We start from the raw sequence: 19,966 nt of genomic DNA on the forward strand, positions 1-19,966 counted from the left end.
GCCAGAAGGGGAGGGGCCTTACACTTTTTAGTGTAATTGCTTTGTGTGGCCTCCGGAGGCAGTGCTATACACCAATCGTCTGGGTCTTCCAATAGAGCGACGAAGAAAATTAAAAAAAAACCCCTAAAAGTTCAAATCAGCCCACATTCACCCCATTGTTAATAAAACAGTTAAAAAAATATACACATTTGATATCACAGTGTTCAGAAATGCCCGATCGGTCAAAATATAAAATCAATTAATCTGATCGATACACAGCGTAGAGAGAGAAAAAAAAAGTTCCAAACGCCAAAAATTACATTCTTTTTTGCTGCCGCAATTTAAAAAAAAATATATATAATAATAAATAATAATAATAATAATAATAATAATAATAATAATAAACAGGCGATGAAAACATAGCCTCCGCACAAAAATGGAATTAAAAATAAATGTCAGATCAAGACGCAAAAAATAAAGCAGTCACTGAGCGCCAGATCCTTAAAAATGAGAACGCCACGGGTCTCAGAAAAGGGCTACTTTTTTTTTTTTGGACAAACGTCAGTTATTTAACCCCTTAGATAACAGTAAACCTATATGTTTGGTATCTTCGAATTTGTACCGACCTGAGGCATCACACCCACACATCAGTTTTACCATATAGTGAACGTGGTAAATTAAAGATTGCAAAAACTATCGTGCAATCGCACTTTATTTGCAATTTCAACCTACTTGGAATTTTGCCATTTTCCAGTACACTATATGGTAAAACTAATGGTTTTATTCAAAAGTACAGCTCGTTCCATTTGACGTGCTGCAGATATTTTCTGCACCAAAATCTGCGAGAAGAAAGAAAAAAAAAGCAACGTGCGCACAGCACTTAAGAATTCTCATTGACTTTCCTGGCTTCAGGACAGACGTGTAGATTTTGGTGCAGAATTTGAAAATTTGGGTCATAATTCGCACCAAATCTGCAGCGTGTGCACATCGCCTTAATGACATCTATTTCAATTCATACTTGAAATTCGGTCTCATTGGAAGTTTTGCAGATTTTGCCTCCTACGGACGCCTGGGTGAATTGTTGGTTACAGATTGAGCAGAGAATCCATCAGCGAGCTTGTTATTTGGAAAGTTTGTCCCCCCATACACTTAGATAGTGGCTCTCCCACACACAGGAGCGCCAGAGATCCCGAACAGCAACTTACTGCAAAAAGGATCCAAAATGACACACGCCGGATACTTACCTGCCGCCAACGCAGATACACACTGTTGGAGGATCCACGAAGAAAAAAAGTGGCCGAAGGTGAACCACCCCTTTAAGGAAAACATCCGTGCTGCTCACATCATACAATTCTGATTGGATTGAATTGTAGCAATCTCGCTGCTGTGCGAAATATTAGATCTGTCTGAATTTTAAGATTTGCCGACACCTCTGAAACAGTAAACAATTAAAAAATAGCTGATGATTGATGCGCCCATAGGACATTGTGCAAAAACAAGAACTTTCTGTTCAGAAAACTGCTCCTTGGTGAAAAACAAAAACTCGTAGAAACACAAATCAGATCCGGATTCGATTGTAGAAGAATATACATAGGAACGATCCTACATTTATTACAAAAAATCCACACGCAGAAATCAGAAAAGCAGATTTACTTCATCTCCATAAGAGCGGCCACCGTGTCCCGCTGCGGGCAAGCCGGGGGCTCGTATATAACGCCCGCCTCGCCCACCGCCGCCGCTTCCGAGTCCTGAATAAACACCAAGTCCTGTCCATGGTGGAAGCCAAACGCTTGTGTGCAGGGGTCTCCGGCATCGGTGTCTGGGGGGATGAAGGCCTCTACACACTGGAAGCCGTCGCTGCAGATCTTCTCAGCAGTGGATGGTGGAAGAGCATCAGACGGGAGCGTGAAGTCGGCCGGAGGACACGGCAGCGGAGCCTCATCCGGCTTCATCTCCTCCTGCGGCACGTGACTCCGAAAGTCATTATCTGGAGCTTCCACTGAACGTTCAGTAGAGACCGGTACAGAGGAACCAGATTCTCCACCGAGCAGAGGAGCCGCCATCACCTCCTCCTCTATGTCACACGGAACAGACGCCGGATCCGTAATCATGGATAAGTCTCTACCGCCATCCTCCACGATCGGGTGTGAAATGTCACACACTTGTACGGTACAATTAATTGTAACATCAGAACTCGCATCAGTTCCACAAATCACCTCATCAGTCACGACATCTGCACAACATGGAAACGGTAGAAATGTAAAGTGTACAGAAATCATACAAAATATTACTATAATACTGCCCCTACGTACAAGAATACAACTACTATAATACTGCCCCTACGTACAAGAATATAACTAGTATAATACTGCTCCTATGTACAAGAATATAACTACTATAATACTGCCCCCATGTACAAGAATATAACTACTATAATACTGCCCCTATGTACAAGAATATAACTACTATAATACTGCCCCTACGTAAAAGAATATAACTAGTATAATACTGCACCTATGTACAAGAATATAACTACTATAATACTACCCTCTATGTACAAGAATATAACTACTATAATACTGCCCCTATGTACAAGAATATAGCTACTATAATACTGCCCCTATGTACAAGAATATAACTACTATAATACTGCTCCTATGTACAAGAATATAACTACTATAATACTGCCCCTATGTACAAGAATATAACTAGTATAATACTGCTCCTATGTACAAGAATATAACTACTATAATACTACCCCTATGTACAAGAATATAACTACTATAATACTACCCCTATGTACAAGAATATAGCTACTATAATACTGCCCCTATGTACAAGAATATAACTACTATAATACTGCTCCTATGTACAAGAATATAACTACTATAATACTCCCCCTATGTACAAGAATATAACTACTATAATACTCCCCCTATGTACAAGAATATAACTACTATAATACTCCCCCTATGTACAAGAATATAACTACTATAATACTCCCCCTATGTACAAGAATATAACTACTATAATACTGCCCCTATGTACAAGAATATACCTACTATAATACTGCCCCCTATGTACAAGAATATAGCTACTATAATACTGCCCCTATGTACAAGAATATAACTACTATAATACTGCCCCCTATGTACAAGAATAAAACTACTATAATACTGCTCCTATGTACAAGAATATAACTACTATAATACTCCCCCTATGTACAAGAATATAACTACTATAATACTGCCTCCTATGTACAAGAATATAACTACTATAATACTGCCCCTATGTACAAGAATATAACTACTATAATACTGCCCCTATCTATGTACAAGAATATAACTACTATAATACTGCCCCCTATGTACAAAAATATAACTACTATAATACTGCCCCTATGTACAAGAATATAACTACTATAATACTGCCCCGATGTACAAGAATATAACTGCTATAATACTGCCTCCTATGTACAATATAATGACTTTCTTACCCGGCGTCTGTTCTTCTTGGATATATACAGTGGCCTCCGTGGTCATTTCTGCGGTCGTCGCGTTTTCACTTTCGGGTTCGTCCACTTTTGATCTTTTGGATGGCGGCATCATCTCTTCTATTGAACACTACCACAAAGCACCTGAATATTACTGATCGGTGACAGATATTGATAACCAGGTCAGTATTTGGGGTGGGGGTCTCTTACCTCGTTAGTCTCATCCTCGAATACTATTATCCGTTCATCTGATATTTCTTCTGGGAGAGGAGAAATTTCTACAATTTGTTCTGCAGAAATGTCCAATGATGCTGCCACCTAGTGGACATAGAAGGCAGAAGCGAGTGATCCCTTTGCACATACAGTAAAATTTAGAGCTCCCACCTATTACCCTTGCGGCGAATCTACAGGACGTGTCATAAATCCCTCCTGCCGGGCCCATCGCCTCTGAAGAGAGGGGAGCAGCCCTGAACTCACCTTACTATCAGTCACTTCCAGGGTCTTCCCCGCCCCGGCATTGCTGAAATACTCTGCAGCCAGCTGCCGGACCATGCAGTGCAACTTCTCCAGTTCCTTGTACAGGTGCGGGAACAGAGGCTCCTCTGGATGTTGCCGTTTGACCTGGAAAAAAACATGAAAAGGCACAAAAATGAAGAAAGTACAAGCACAGTGATAGAAGATAAGAGGAAAGAGTCTAGAGAACAAAAAAAAAAAAAAAAAAAAAAAAAAAAAAAAAGGAGGTTTAATTAACCAGGTGGGGCTTTATGTAAAATTCTCTACTCATATGTGGTCTCCAGCATCACACAAAAAATCTACAACATAATAAGAGTAAAAAAGAAGAAGAAAAGTGCACCGACCTTCACAAGAGAGAAGTCACCGACCGAGAGCCGCTCCGAGAGACTCGGCACAACGTGCTCCCTGATATCTGCATCATCACACTGCTGGAGGAGCTGCAGAGGAGAGGACAACAAAGGGTAATGACTGCACACAGTGACTGCACCAGCAGAATAGTGAGTGCAGCTCTGGAGTATAATACAGGAGGTAACTCAGGATCAGTAATGTAATGTATGTACACAGTGACTGCACCAGCAGAATAGTGAGCGCAGCTCTGGAGTATAATACAGGAGGTAACTCAGGATCAATAATGTAATGTATGTACATAGTGACTGCACCAGCAGAATAGTGAGTGCAGCTCTGGAGTATAATACAGGAGGTAACTCAGGATCAGTAATGTAATGTATGTACATAGTGACTGCAGAAGCAGAATAGTGAGTGCAGCTCAGGAGTATAATACAGGAGGTAACTCAGGATCAGTAATGTAATGTATGTACATAGTGACTGCACCAGCAGAATAGTGAGTGCAGCTCTGGAGTATAATACAGGAGGTAACTCAGGATCAGTAATGTAATGTATGTACACAGTGACTGCACCAGCAGAATAGTGAGTGCAGCTCTGGAGTATAATACAGGAGGTAACTCAGGATCAGTAATGTAATGTATGAACACAGTGACTGCACCAGCAGAATAGTGAGTGCAGCTCTGGAGTATAATACAGGAGGTAACTCAGGATCAATAATGTAATGTATGTACATAGTGACTGCACCAGCAGAATAGTGAGTGCAGCTCTGGAGTATAATACAGGAGGTAACTCAGGATCAGTAATGTAATGTATGTACATAGTGACTGCACCAGCAGAATAGTGAGTGCAGCTCTGGAGTATAATACAGGAGGTAACTCAGGATCAGTAATGTAATGTATGTACACAGTGACTGCACCAGCAGAATAGTGAGTGCAGCTCTGGAGTATAATACAGGAGGTAACTCAGGATCAGTAATGTAATGTATGAACACAGTGACTGCACCAGCAGAATAGTGAGTGCAGCTCTGGAGTATAATACAGGAGGTAACTCAGGATCAATAATGTAATGTATGTACATAGTGACTGCACCAGCAGAATAGTGAGTGCAGCTCTGGAGTATAATACAGGAAGTAACTCAGGATCAGTAATGTATGTACATAGTGACTGCACCAGCAGAATAGTGAGTGCTGCTCTGGAGTATAATACAGGAAGTAACTCAGGATCAGTAATGTATGTACATAGTGACTGCACCAGCAGAATAGTGAGTGCAGCTCTGGAGTATAATACAGGAGGTAACTCAGGATCAGTAATGTAATGTATGTACATAGTGACTGCAGAAGCAGAATAGTGAGTGCGGTCACTAAGAGTGGTGAAAAATGATTTTTTAATTTTACAGTGATTTCTGCAAAAAGTCACACCAAAAACTCCTAATGCCTTTTTGGTGTGACGTTTTGCAGAAATCACTGTAAAATTAAAAAATCATTTTTCACCACTCTGTGTGCCAGAAATTTCCTCTATTATATTGTCTAATTTTTTCTGAGCACCTATTATTTATGGTGAAGCGGAGCCTTATCTTTTTGGTAACTCAGGGCCAGTGATGCAGGTACAGTGATAACGCTGCAGTAACCTGTAAGGAGCTTGGCTATCGCCTTCCTCATGACCACACTGTACTCACTTGTTTTGCTGCCAGTGCGTTCTGCTCTGAGGATGCAATGGCCACTGTTTTCCGGGGGCGTCCATATCTCCTGCCCGTTATCTGCCGCCGTCTCTGACTTGAAGTTGATACTGAAGCAAATTCAAGACCATCGATATCTAAAGTTGGAAGATTGGAATGAGCGGGGTTCAGGGGATCCACTAACAGCCTCTTCCCGGGTCTCGCGATAGGTTTCTGAAACACAAATCACATTGTATAAGACAGTGATACACTATGGTGCGCCCCCTGACGTGCGGCAGCGCCCCCCCCCCGACGTGCGGCAGCGCCCCCCCCCCCCCCCCCCCCGACGTGCGGCAGCGCCCCCCCCCCCCCGACGTGCGGCAGCGCCCCCTGCTGACTGACATTCTGTACACACAGCACCATCTCACCTTTGGTTCCCCAGGCAGTGAGTTCCCCCCAGCACCAGCTTTTCCGTTTTTCTTGACATCGGACTCATACGGCGGCTCCATCTGCCCGTGGCTGGGGTACAGCCTGTAGTGGCGGGACAGCCCCCCTTTACCCATATAGGATTTTTCACACGTCTGACACTGGAACAGTGCGTTTTTCACCGTGATCGGCGGCAGGTCGCATGGAGCCTTCTCCTTCGCGGGCTTTTCCTCCTCGTCCGTGCTCAGCTCTGAGTAGTCTTCCGAATCAGAGGCGTTGTCTTGAATCAGGTCACCCACTTTAAGAAACTTGTAGTCCTTGGCCTTGTGTTTGGGGGGCCGAGATATACGGCCGGAGCGAGTCTTTATCTTTATGGTCTTTTTGCGTTTATGTCCTTTGTTTTGCGCGTGGTCGGCCAACGTTCGAGCGCCGTTCTGCGCGTGGACGACCGCGAGTTCCCCGGAGTTCCTGTTAAGGTCGGGGGTCCGCGGTTTTGCAGCGGAGAGCGGAGCCGAGCGGACCAGGATTTGGATGGGAGACTCCAGCGTGGACGTGTTCACCATCAGCGGCTGTCCCGAGTCGCTCAGAGACTTGATGTGCACGACCTGCGAGCCCGGGAGAGCGGCCCCAGCGAATTTCACATGGACGCCGCTCAGGTTTAGCACCACCGGATCTGCGCTCTGCTTGCTCTGGAGGCCGGGGATCTGAACGTGGATGGGATTCAGCTGGAAGAAAAACAAAGATTACTCTTCTCAGAAACTCTCGTATTTAACAAAAATTAATAAATTTGCACAAACTTTGCAAAACAATAGTAATAGCAGTGTGGGTTTGACCGAATTTATTACCTTACTGCCCGGGATGCTGGGAGCCACCTCACGTAGGGCCACAGGGTGGGCTACGGTCTGCAGCTGAGGGACCACCATCCGTTGTGCCGCCATGTTTTGGGTCCCCGCGGGCGTTGTGGTGGCCTCCCGACGTCTGTCTGTAGCCTCCATTGTGAGGTTTAATGCACTTTCCATGGCCGAATCCTCCTCCTCCTCTGTTTGGTCGCCATTTACCAACCCGGGGGCTCCCACCAGAATCATTCCAGGGTGTGTGGCCTCCATGATGGCGGTTTGCACGACTGCGGCCTCCATGACACGACCTCCGGCCTCCATTCTGACCTCAGGGTGCGCAGCCTCCATTATAGGGGTCTGCATGACTGTGGCCTCCATGACACAACCTCCAGCCTCTAGCCTGACCTCAGGGTGGGCAGCCTCCATCATACCGGTCTGCATGACTGCGGTCTCCATTACATGGCCTCCGGCCTCTAACCTGACGTCAGGGTGAGCAGCCTCCATGATAGCGGTCTGTAAAACTGCAGCCTCCATAACATGACCTCCAGCCTCCAGCCTGACCTCAGGGTGCATGGACTCCATTATGGCGGTCTCCACGACTGCAGCCTCCAGCCTGACCTCAGGGTGGGCAGCCTCCAGCACACGGCCTCCATTTAGCAGCCTCCCCCCGGGCACCAGGCTGCCGTCTGGCTGCACGTAGTAGATGGTGTCACTATGGGAGATGCTTTGCAGGATTTCGGGGCTCAGCACGTCCCCTCCACCGCCCTCCTGCACGACCACCACCTGTCCGGGGGCCCCGTCCTCCCTAACCATCACGTGCACGTACTCCTGCACCGCTGCGTTCACCACCTCCGCCATGTTTCCGGGGCAACCCTGCGTCGCCATTTTGTTGGAGTTTTTGTCGCCGTTATGTAAAATTCAACCGAGCGTTTTTCAAGCAATGCCCGTGTCCCGGACGCAGCTCCAAATGTGCAGGAAGCAGTCACAGGGTTTTCGTTTTATTTTTTCTTTTCCTTCCTATTACAGAAGGTCAAAAATAGGAAGTGCCTTACGGAAGCCGATGGGAGGCAAACTTCATAGCGCGTTTTTTTTTCCATTACAAGGTTACGATGAGTGGCATCTTCAGTTTGCTATAAAATTATAAGAAATGCTGGAAACGATAAATCACAAACATTGATTAGTGAGATAATAAAATATATATATATAAAAAAAAAATAATAAAATTTAAAGAAAAAATTATGAAAAGAACTGGCCCGTACGGGGATCGAACCCGCGACCTTGGCGTTATTAGCACCACGCTCTAACCAACTGAGCTAACCGGCCAGACGTTGAGGCACTGTGAATATAGGACTCAAATCAGTATAAGCGCAGAAAGTGCACTGCCACTACAGAGAAGCATATATGCTTTAACATTCTGTGAGATCTATGTGCAACCCAAAGATCATACCAGCTTATTTACATATTAACCCTTTCATTCCCGGGGAATTTTCAGCTTTTAATTTTTCTTCTTCCAAGAGCCAGAACTATTTTATTTTTCCAGCAACATAGCCATATAAGGGCTTATTTTTTTGCGAGACGAGTTGTATTTTTGAACACCATTCATTTTACCATATATTGTACTGGAAAACAGGAAAAAAAAATCCAAATGCGCTGAAATTGCAAAAAAAAAAAAAATGCAATTCCACAATGTTTTTTTTGTTTGTTTTTTTTATTCACCGTGTTCTCTATATGGTAAAACTGATGTAGCGGGGTGATGCCTCAGGTCGGTACAAATTCGTAGACACCAAACATATATAGGTTTACTTATATCTAAGTGGTGAAAAAAAAAATTGGAATTTTGTTAATAATAATAATAATAATAATAATACATTGCGCTTTTGTCGCCATTTTCTGAAACCCGTAGGATTCTCATTTTTCGGGATAGGGGGCTCAGCGACAGCTTATTTTTGCGGAGCTGACGACCATTTTTGGGGACATGTGACGTTTTGATCGCCTGTTATTGTAGGTTAATTCAATATTGCGGCAACCAAAAAAACGTAATTTTGGCGTTTGGAATTTTTTTCTCTCCATACCGTGTACCGAGCAGATTAATTAACGTTATATTTTCAAAGATCGGGCATTTCTGAGCAAGGAAATACCAAATATGTTTTTTTATAAACACAAATTATTATTATTATTATTATTATTATTATTATTATTATTATTATTGTTTTATTATTATTATTTTATTTTCCGTGAGGCAAAAAGGGAACTTTTAATTTTTTGTTGTTTTTTTTCACAATACCAAATGTGTTTATATTTTTAATTTTTTTATAACTGTTTTATTTTCAATTTTTAAAAAACTTTTTTTAATTTAATTTAATCGTCCCCCTAGGAGACTTTATGACTGCACAGTTTGATCGCTTCTCCTGATCAGAGCCATGCTTCAGCCTCAGAACCACTCTGATCAGCAGAAATGCTGCTCTGCTGTGATGGCAGCGCTCTCCTGGCATTCACAGGAAAGCGATGGTCAGGGGTCATCATCTGACCACCACACTGGCATGAAAAGCCATTGCTGCCCTGCGAGCACATCACGGGTCCGCAGATGGTGGCGGGGTACAGCCCCATCCCCGCTGGAGTGCGTTAGATCGCGCTGTTAGAGTTTCACAGTGCGATCTAAGGGGTTACCAGGGGCGGTGGATCGAAGATATAGCACATGGCCAGTACTCACAGGAAATTGTGATTTTTCCTATACACATCGGTGCACATGCACTGCTATGTATAACACAAGTGATTGGGCGATTGGAGATTCAATTCTCCTAATGCGGGCATCACACGATACGATTTATCGTGCAATCGCACGAGCGATCGTACCCGCCCCCGTCGCTTTTGTGTCTCGGGCAATTAGTTGCCCGTGTAGCACAAAGTCGTTAAACCCCCGTCACACGCACTTACCTGCTGAGCGACGTCGCTGTGGGCGGCGAACATCCTCTTCATGAAGGGGGAGGGACGTTTAGCGTCACAGCGACGTCACACAGTGGCCGGCCAATAGAAGTGGAGGGGCGGAGATGAGCGGGACGTAACATCCCGCCCAATTCCTTCCTTCCGCATTGCCGGCGGGTGCCACGGGACACAGGTAAGCTGTGTTCTTCGTTCCCGGGGTGTCACACGGAGCGACGTGTGCTGCCCCGGGTACAATGAAAAACCGACGCCATGAAAAATAAACAATTTTGTGAAATGCAATAACAGGCGATCAAAGCATCACGTGACCAAAAAATGGTATAATTAAAAACGTCAGCTCAAGACACAAAAAATAAGCCATCACTGCGCCCCAGATCCTGAAAAATGGGAACGCCACGGGGCTCGGAAAATGTCAGCTAACAATGAAACTAGTAAGAAAAAAGCTGGAAACAAGAAAACTTCAGTGTCAGTTCACTTTAGGTGATGCCTGCGTTTTCTCCTTCATATATATATTTTCCAGCCTGTGCTGTAACTGCCCGGCTAGCTCAGTCGGTAGAGCATGAGACTCTTAATCTCAGGGTCGTGGGTTCGAGCCCCACGTTGGGCGCAGTGATTTTTTTTTTTGTTCTAAAATGTATTTAGTTTTCTATATATTTTCCCTCTATTTGATAAATCTGTTAATTATCTGCGAAGAATTTCCTTTATATTTTACTTAATTTTATTTTACTCTCTCTGTACTAGTAATAGCGTTCTGGTGTGGGCGGGGCTTTGACGTGATGACGTATAGGGCATTACGTGTGACGTTCCCCTGGAGCCCTGGTGACAGGAGGCGGCTGAGGCCGTGGTGTCAGAGAGCGGAGCAGGTGCGGTTGCCTAGGAGACGGGAGTACAAAACATGGCGCCCTGACTCTGCTCTCCCGGAGTCCGTGCCCCGAGTGTGAGGGACGGGGAGACATGCCAGAGCCCAGGGCGGCGGACTCCTCCGTGTGACGGCCGCGCCATGAACAGTACGTGCAGCAAACGGAGGAGGCTTATATTATATTATATTATATTACAGGAGCGTTATATTATATCATATCATATCACAAGAGTGTTATATCATGGGAGTGTTATATTATATTATATTGAGCACAAGAGTGTTATATTTTATTACAGGAGCGTTATATTATATTATATTACAAAAACATTATATTATATTATCTCACAAAAGTGTTATATTATATTATATCACAGGAGCATTATATTATATCACAAGAGTGTAAAATTATATTATATTACAGGAGCGCTATTATATTAAATTATATTATATTACAGGAGCATTATTATATTATATTACAGGAGTGTTATATTATTTTATATTACAGGAGCGCTATATTATATTGTATTACAGGAGCATTATATTATATCACAGGAGCGTTATATTATATTACAGGAGTGCAATAATATTACAGGAGCCTAATATATTAAATTATATTATATTACAGGAGTATTATATTATTTTACAGGAGCGCTATATTATATTACAGGAGTGATATATTATATTATATTATATTACAGGAGCGCTATATTGTATTACAGGAGTGTTATATTATAGTACAGGAGCGTTATATTATATTATATTACAGGAGCGCTATATTGTATTACAGGACTGTTATATTATAGTACAGGAGCGCTATATTATATTACAGGAGTGTTATATTATAGTACAGGAGCGTTATATTATATTACAGGAGCGTTATATTATATTATATTATATTACAGGAGCGCTATATTGTATTACAGGAGTGTTATATTATATTACAGGAGCGTTATATTATATTATATTACAGGAGTGCTATATTGTATTACAGGAGTGTTATATTATAGTACAGGAGCGTTATATTATATTACAGGAGCGCTATATTGTATTACAGGAGCGCTATATTGTATTACAGGAGTGTTATATTATATTACAGGAGCGTTATATTATATTATATTACAGGAGTGCTATATTGTATTACAGGAGTGTTATATTGTATTACAGGAGTGTTATATTATATTACAGGAGCGTTATATTATATTACAGGAGCGCTATATTGTATTACAGGAGTGTTATATTATATTACAGGAGCGTTATATTATATTACAGGAGCGCTATATTGTATTACAGGAGTGTTATATTATATTACAGGAGCGTTATATTATATTACAGGAGTGTTATATTGTATTACAGGAGTGTTATATTATATTACAGGAGCGTTATATTATATTACAGGAGTGTTATATTGTATTACAGGAGTGTTATATTGTATTACAGGAGTGTTATATTATATTACAGGAGCGTTATATTATATTACAGGAGCGCTATATTGTATTACAGGAGTGTTATATTATAGTACAGGAGCGTTATATTATATTACAGGAGTGTTGTATTATATTATATTACAGGAGCGTTATATTATATTATATTATAGTACAGGAGCGTTATATTATATTACAGGAGTGTTATATTAAATTATATTATATTACAGGAGCGTTATATTATATTACAGGAGTGTTATATTATATTATATTATATTACAGGAGCGCTATATTGTATTTCAGGAGTGTTATATTATAGTACAGGAGCGTTATATTATATTACAGGAGTGTTATATTACAAAAGCGTTATATTATATTACAGGAGCGTTATACTATATTATAAGAGCGTGTCTCAATTTAGAAAAAATAAATTAGCATAAGTAATAAGCCATGGAAAAAAAATAAGAATATATATATTTTTTTCATACTTGTACAAAAATACATGCAGGAAAAAAAGTCTGAATTTAGGAAAAAAAATTGTCGGAAATATTAAACCAAGAAAAAACAAAATTATTAAAAAAAAAAAAGGTGCAGAAAAAAAGTGTGTGAAGGAAGATCAATTTTTTTCCCTTTTTTTAATGGAAATATTTAATTTTTATATTATATATTTTGTTGTCTTTCTGGTGTGTTACTATTAGGCTTTTTTTTTCTATGAGCATAAAGTAAAATGTTCCATACGTAAAAAAGTCTTCAAAATGACAAACAAGTCTGATGAATTCTGAGTCCAATCAAACATTATGTTTTATTATATTTTATAATATATATTTTATATATATATTTTATATAATATTTTATATTATATTTTGTTTGTCACTTTTATGCGGATGACTTTTGATTGTCGGAGGTGCCAGATGTCGCATCCTCACCGATCAGACATTTATGACTTATCCTGCGGAGAGGTCATCAGTGTTAAAGTCCCAGACAACCCCTTTAAATTTACCAGTATGATAGTCTAGGATGTCTGATACTCTGTCCCCATTAAAGGGACGTCCAGCTATAAGATAATAAATTAAGCAATACTTGTTCTGACGCCTTTCCTGTCTCCTGATGCTCTTCGTCCTTCCTGCTTGGTCCAGTTGGACATGTGACCGCTGCAGCCAATCGTGACCTATAACCATGACATGTTGCCAGTGATTGGATGCAGCATTTATATGTACGGCAGAGAACCCAGGGGGCAGAAGAACCAATTGTAAGCATAAAATGTGATTATTTTCCAGCATGCTGGATTTTGTTTTCTCTAAATTTGTGAGTGACCAGACAACCCCTTTAATTTATAACTAGGACCAGGACTTGCTTGATTTAAAGGGGTGTTCCCATCTTAATTAGACAGATATATATATATATATATATATACATATATATATATAGATATATAGATATATATATATGTGTATATATATATATATATATATATATATATATATATATATATAGATAGATAGAGAGAGAGAAAAATAAATATATATATATATATATATATATATATAATTTTTTTTCTTCCTTTTTTATTTAGTTTTATTTATTTATTTTTATTTTTTTTCTTATTTATCTTTATTTATTTTGACTTAATGAAGGCCCTTTGAGGACAGAAACGTCATTTAATACCAATAGAATAATCAAAATTTATCCATATGGATTCTATACTTAAATTATGATATAAGTGTGTGATGAGCGTGAGGCCCTCGCCCTTTCAAAATTCGGCTGGTCGCCTCCTTGCTATCAGTCACATGATAGGTAGATACACACAGGTTTGGCATTGTGTGTATCTGTCCTCCATGTTCCCACAATGCACTGCTCTCCAATAAGAATAAAACCAGTAGAATTTTTATTTATTTATTTACTTTCTTTTAATTCAGGATATAAAACGATTCAGAAAATCGGGGAAGGGACGTTTTCTGAAGTAGTAAAGACGCAGAGCTTAAAAGATGGCCATTACTACGCGTGCAAGAAGATGAAGCAGCTATACAAAAGGTACGTTTGGCAGCAGATTAGCCCACACGACCGCCCCGGCACTTCTGAGAAGTAGTGGGATGTCGCCAGCAGAGCCGAGGAGGCAGCCCAGGACGCCGATCACCCGGGGGTGCCGCCATCTTGCTTCCTGTACTTTGGTGCATGGACATCCCTGCACGCACACAGGGTGGGGTATGAGCACATTTACAGAGTTATCTGCCGGATCAACCACTTCAGAGCATTTCAATAGAAGCTGATATTTACATTGTTAAATAAAAAATCAATAGCACAGATTAAAAAAGCAGCTTTGTATTATATCCAATCAGAGAAATCTGCTTCTTTTTCCTTCTAAATGGATTTTTCATTCTCAATTATGGAGAGAGGAGATAACAGTTGGTGCTTATAAAGTTCAATGGAGGAGCTACCATAGATGCAGCCATTCTGCTGCAATGACAGTTACAACTCTCCATAGAACTTTATAAGCACCAACTGCCATCTCCTATTTCAGTAATGGAAAGTCTTCACTGAAGACAGAATTTACCTGAGAGTATAGAGAATGAGCGATCTGCAGATTTACCTGATACAAAGTGTCTTATTTTCATGTGCACTAATGATATATGAAAAAAAAGGTTACAGGGGCTCTCTCTTTTGGGTTCTTCAGGACATCAGTATTGATCGCCTCAGCTTAGGGCAGGTCATCGGTATCAGATCAGTAGGAGTCCGACCCCAGCACACTCATCGGCAGCTGTGTGCAGACTGGAGGCCGGATGGACACCGCAGCTCAGCTCCTAGTGAAGTTAACGGGATCCGAGCTGCAGAACCTCAGCCATTGTAGGCATTATTTATAGGTGCCCCCTGGGATAGTTTGGCCACCATTGTATTATATCCATACAGAGCTTGGTAGGAATAGCAGTGCAAGCAAACAGATATAGCAGAGCTGAATGTGTCATGTAATATATGCATTGTGTTCATCATCTGTTCATCCTAATCCTCCTCGTTCCTGAATGTAATGAAGGGACGGCTTCACTCTATGTCCTTAATGTGGATGAAAGTCTTGGCCCGAGTATGGGTGTAAAGGTGCGCTCATCTATCACAGATCTCCCAGTGGCCCACTCTGTTGTCATACCGCACTCTGGCCAGCAGGTGGTGCACTGTAATGTCATACCTCACTCTGGCCAACAAGTGGCACACTCATGTCATACCGCACTCTGGCAAGCAGGTGGTGCACTCTGATATCATACCTCACTCTGGCCAACAAGTGGCACACTCATGTCATACTGCACTGTGGCCAGCAGGTGGTGCACTGTAATGTCATACCTCACTCTGGCCAACAAGTGGCACACTCATGTCATACCGCACTCTGGCAAGCAGGTTGTGCACTCTGATGTCATACCTCACTCTGGCCAGCAGGTGGTGCACTGTGATGTCATACCTCACTCTGTCCAGCAGGTGGTGCACTGTGATGTCATACCTCACTCTGGCCAGCAGGTGGTGCACTGTGATGTCATACCTCACTCTGGCCAGCAGGTGGTGCACTGTGATGTCATACCTCACTCTGGCCAGAAGGTGGTGCACTCTGATGTCATACCTCACTCTGGCCAGCAGGTGGTGCACTCTGATGTCATACCTCACTCTGGCCAGCAGGTGGTGCACTGTGATGTCATACCTCACTCTGGCCAGCAGGTGGTGCACTCTGTTGTCATACCTCACTCTGGCCAGCAGGTGGCCCACTCTGATGTCATACCTCACTCTGGCCAGCAGGTGGTGCACTCTGATGTCATACCTCACTCTGGCCAGCAGGTGGTGCACTCTGATGTCATACCTCACTCTGGCCAGCAGGTGGTGCACTGTGATGTCATACCTCACTCTGGCCAGCAGGTGGTGCACTCTGATGTCATACCTCACTCTGGCCAGAAGGTGGTGCACTGTGATGTCATACCTCACTCTGGCCAGCAGGTGGTGCACTCTGATGTCATACCTCACTCTGGCCAGAAGGTGGTGCACTGTGATGTCATACCTCACTCTGGCCAGCAGGTGGTGCACTCTGATGTCATACCTCACTCTGGCCAGCAGGTGGTGCACTCTGATGTCATACCTCACTCTGGCCAGCAAGTGGTGCACTGTGATGTCATACCTCACTCTGGCCAGCAGGTGGTGCACTGTGATGTCATACCTCATTCTGGCCAGCAAGTGGTGCACTGTGATGTCATACCTCACTCTGGCCAGCAGGTGGCACACTCTGATGTCATACCTCACTCTGGCCAGCAGGTGGCACACTCTGATGTCATACCTCACTCTGGCCAGCAGGTGGTGCACTGTGATGTCATACCTCACTGTGGCCAGCAGGTGGTGCACTCTGATGTCATACCTCACTCTGGCCAACAAGTGTCACACTCATGTCATACCTCACTCTGGCCAGCAGGTGGTGCACTGTGATGTCATACCTCACTCTGGCCAGCAGGTGGTGCACTGTGATGTTACACCGCACTCTGGCCAGCAGGTGGCACACTCTGATGTCATACCTCACTCTGGCCAGCAAGTGGTGCACTGTGATGTCATACCTCACTCTGGCCAGCAGGTGGTGCACTGTGATGTCATACCTCACTCTGGCCAGCAGGTGGTGCACTATGATGTTACACCGCACTCTGGCCAGCAGGTGGTGCACTCTGATGTCATACCTCACTCTGGCCAGCAAGTGGTGCACTGTGATGTCATACCTCACTCTGGCCAGCAGGTGGTGCACTGTGATGTCATACCTCACTCTGGCCAGCAGGTGGTGCACTCTGATGTCATACCTCACTCTGGCCAGAAGGTGGTGCACTCTGATGTCATACCTCACTCTGGCCAACAAGTGGCACACTCTGATGTCATACCTCACTCTGGCCAGCAGGTGGTGCACTCTGATGTCATACCTCACTCTGGCCAACAAGTGGCACACTCATGTCATACCTCACTCTGGCCAGCAGGTGGTGCACTGTGATGTCATACCTCATTCTGGCCAGCAAGTGGTGCACTGTGATGTCATACCTCACTCTGGCCAGCAGGTGGCACACTCCGATGTCATACCTCACTCTGGCCAGCAGGTGGTGCACTGTGATGTCATACCTCACTCTGGCCAGCAGGTGGTGCACTCTGATGTCATACCTCACTCTGGCCAACAAGTGGCACACTCATGTCATACCTCACTCTGGCCAGCAGGTGGCACACTCTGATGTCATACCTCACTCTGGCCAGCAGGTGGTGCACTGTGATGTCATACCTCACTCTGGCCAGCAGGTGGTGCACTATGATGTTACACCGCACTCTGGCCAGCAGGTGGTGCACTGTGATGTCATACCTCACTCTGGCCAGCAAGTGGTGCACTGTGATGTCATACTTCACTCTGGCCAGCAAGTGGTGCACTCTGATGTCATACCTCACTCTGGCCAGCAGGTGGTGCACTCTGATGTCATACCTCACTCTGGCCAGCAAGTGGTGCACTGTGATGTCATACTTCACTCTGGCCAGCAGGTGGTGCACTGTGATGTCATACCTCACTCTGGCCAGCAGGTGGTGCACTATGATGTTACACCGCACTCTGGCCAGCAGGTGGTGCACTGTGATGTCATACCTCACTCTGGCCAGCAAGTGGTGCACTGTGATGTCATACTTCACTCTGGCCAGCAAGTGGTGCACTCTGATGTCATACCTCACTCTGGCCAGCAGGTGGTGCACTCTGATGTCATACCTCACTCTGGCCAGCAAGTGGTGCACTGTGATGTCATACCTCACTCTGGCCAGCAGGTGGTGCACTCTGATGTCATACCTCACTCTGGCCAGCAAGTGGTGCACTCTGATGTCATACCTCACTCTGGCCAGCAGGTGGTGCACTCTGATGTCATACCTCACTCTGGCCAGCAGGTGGTGCACTCTGATGTCATACCTCACTCTGGCCAGCAGGTGGTGCACTCTGATGTCATACCTCACTCTGGCCAACAAGTGGCACACTCATGTCATACCTCACTCTGGCCAGCAGGTGGTGCACTCTGATGTCATACCTCACTCTGGCCAGCAGGTGGTGCACTGTGATGTCATACCTCACTCTGGCCAGCAGGTGGTGCACTATGATGTTACACCGCACTCTGGCCAGCAGGTGGTGCACTGTGATGTCATACCTCACTCTGGCCAGCAAGTGGTGCACTGTGATGTCATACTTCACTCTGGCCAGCAAGTGGTGCACTCTGATGTCATACCTCACTCTGGCCAGCAGGTGGTGCACTCTGATGTCATACCTCACTCTGGCCAGCAAGTGGTGCACTGTGATGTCATACCTCACTCTGGCCAGCAGGTGGTGCACTCTGATGTCATACCTCACTCTGGCCAGCAAGTGGTGCACTGTGATGTCATACCTCACTCTGGCCAGCAAGTGGTGCACTCTGATGTCATACCTCACTCTGGCCAGCAGGTGGTGCACTCTGATGTCATACCTCACTCTGGCCAACAAGTGGCACACTCATGTCATACCTCACTCTGGCCAGCAGGTGGTGCACTGTGATGTCATACCTCACTCTGGCCAGCAGGTGGTGCACTGTGATGTCATACCTCACTCTGGCCAGCAGGTGGTACACTGTGATGTCATACTTCCCTCTGGCCAGCAGGTGGCACATTCTGATGTCATAGCTCATTCTGGCCAGCAGGTGGTGCACTCTGATGTCATACTGTACTTTGACCAGCAGGTGGCGCAGTGTCACAGCCCAATGACTAGTCAATAAGTGATTTTTCCACCTGCCGTCTCCTGCGCGCCCGACCCCATCGCTGCCAGTAGGTCAGGAACGCCAGATTTCCCGTCAGGATGGAAACGCTGCAGATTTTACCAGTGGATTTTTATGCACACGTAAAATCCACAGCTGCAGCAGAAAAGCGAATGAGAATTCAATATTCCAGCTAAATAATTCTGGATTTGGATTCTGTCATTCCTGGTGATCAGTCGTTACCCCACGAGGGGGATGGGGGGTCACTGACAGCGACCACAACTGGTGACAATGTCCTACCAAAATGAGAGTCGTGGATCCTTACACTCAAAGGGAGAAGTCTGGAGCGGAGGACCCGGCGCTGAGGCCACGGCGCTGAGCCCACGGCGCTGAGGACCCGGCGCTGAGCCCACGGCGCTGAGGCCACGGCGCTGAGCCCGAGGATGTAATGTATGAGGCCTGATCACTTTTCTGACACTTCATTATGTGACATGCAGACAGGTGCAGAGTGAAGACTTGCCGCTGCTCTTTCTTTATTACTGAGTTTATTTGTAAAGTTTGGACAAATTCAGAAACTTGAAAACTTTTGATCCGAAATCCACAGTAAAATCCGTCTGTATTCGCCTCTGAATGTCAGGTTTTCAGTCTCCATCAGTACAATGGGAGCCTATGTATACGAACAAGATATGGGCGAGCACTACCACGCTTGGGGGTTCGGTACCCGAAACAAGCAGGTTGGGCGGGCACGACTCGAGTACCGA

General features: G+C 44.1%; 2 protein-coding genes and 2 non-coding genes across 7 annotated transcripts in view; 2 read left to right on the forward strand and 2 right to left on the reverse strand.

Moving 5' to 3' along the window:
* Positions 1 to 1,553: 1,553 nt before the first annotated feature.
* ZNF839 (zinc finger protein 839) lies at positions 1,554 to 8,251 on the reverse strand. Its single transcript, XM_075331042.1, has 8 exons — positions 7,255 to 8,251; positions 6,412 to 7,134; positions 6,005 to 6,217; positions 4,330 to 4,422; positions 3,950 to 4,093; positions 3,683 to 3,790; positions 3,476 to 3,602; positions 1,554 to 2,212 (listed from the first exon to the last, which is right to left on the reverse strand). Exons 1-8 carry the CDS (start codon positions 8,128 to 8,130, stop codon positions 1,629 to 1,631), a joined length of 2,868 nt encoding a protein of 955 aa, XP_075187157.1. The 5' UTR covers positions 8,131 to 8,251; the 3' UTR covers positions 1,554 to 1,628.
* A 243-nt stretch (positions 8,252 to 8,494) lies between these two features.
* On the reverse strand, positions 8,495 to 8,568 carry TRNAI-AAU (transfer RNA isoleucine (anticodon AAU)). Its single transcript has one exon. It is a non-coding gene; the product is annotated as a tRNA-Ile (tRNA).
* A 2,151-nt stretch (positions 8,569 to 10,719) lies between these two features.
* Positions 10,720 to 10,792, forward strand: TRNAK-CUU (transfer RNA lysine (anticodon CUU)). Its single transcript has one exon. It is a non-coding gene; the product is annotated as a tRNA-Lys (tRNA).
* Positions 10,793 to 10,992: 200 nt separating this feature from the next.
* Positions 10,993 to 19,966, forward strand: part of MOK (MOK protein kinase) — a 30,494-nt gene continuing 21,520 nt past the window's right edge. For all 4 annotated transcript variants that reach the window (XM_075331154.1, XM_075331155.1, XM_075331152.1 and 1 more), the window contains exons 1-2: positions 10,993 to 11,192; positions 14,382 to 14,496. In XM_075331154.1, the coding sequence (XP_075187269.1) occupies positions 11,186 to 11,192; positions 14,382 to 14,496 (122 nt within the window). In that variant the 5' untranslated portion in view covers positions 10,993 to 11,185. The remainder of the gene's footprint in view (positions 11,193 to 14,381; positions 14,497 to 19,966) is intronic.

The sequence above is a fragment of the Anomaloglossus baeobatrachus genome, chromosome 12 (genome assembly GCF_048569485.1).
Source record: "Anomaloglossus baeobatrachus isolate aAnoBae1 chromosome 12, aAnoBae1.hap1, whole genome shotgun sequence".
Taxonomy (NCBI): domain Eukaryota; kingdom Metazoa; phylum Chordata; class Amphibia; order Anura; family Aromobatidae; genus Anomaloglossus; species Anomaloglossus baeobatrachus.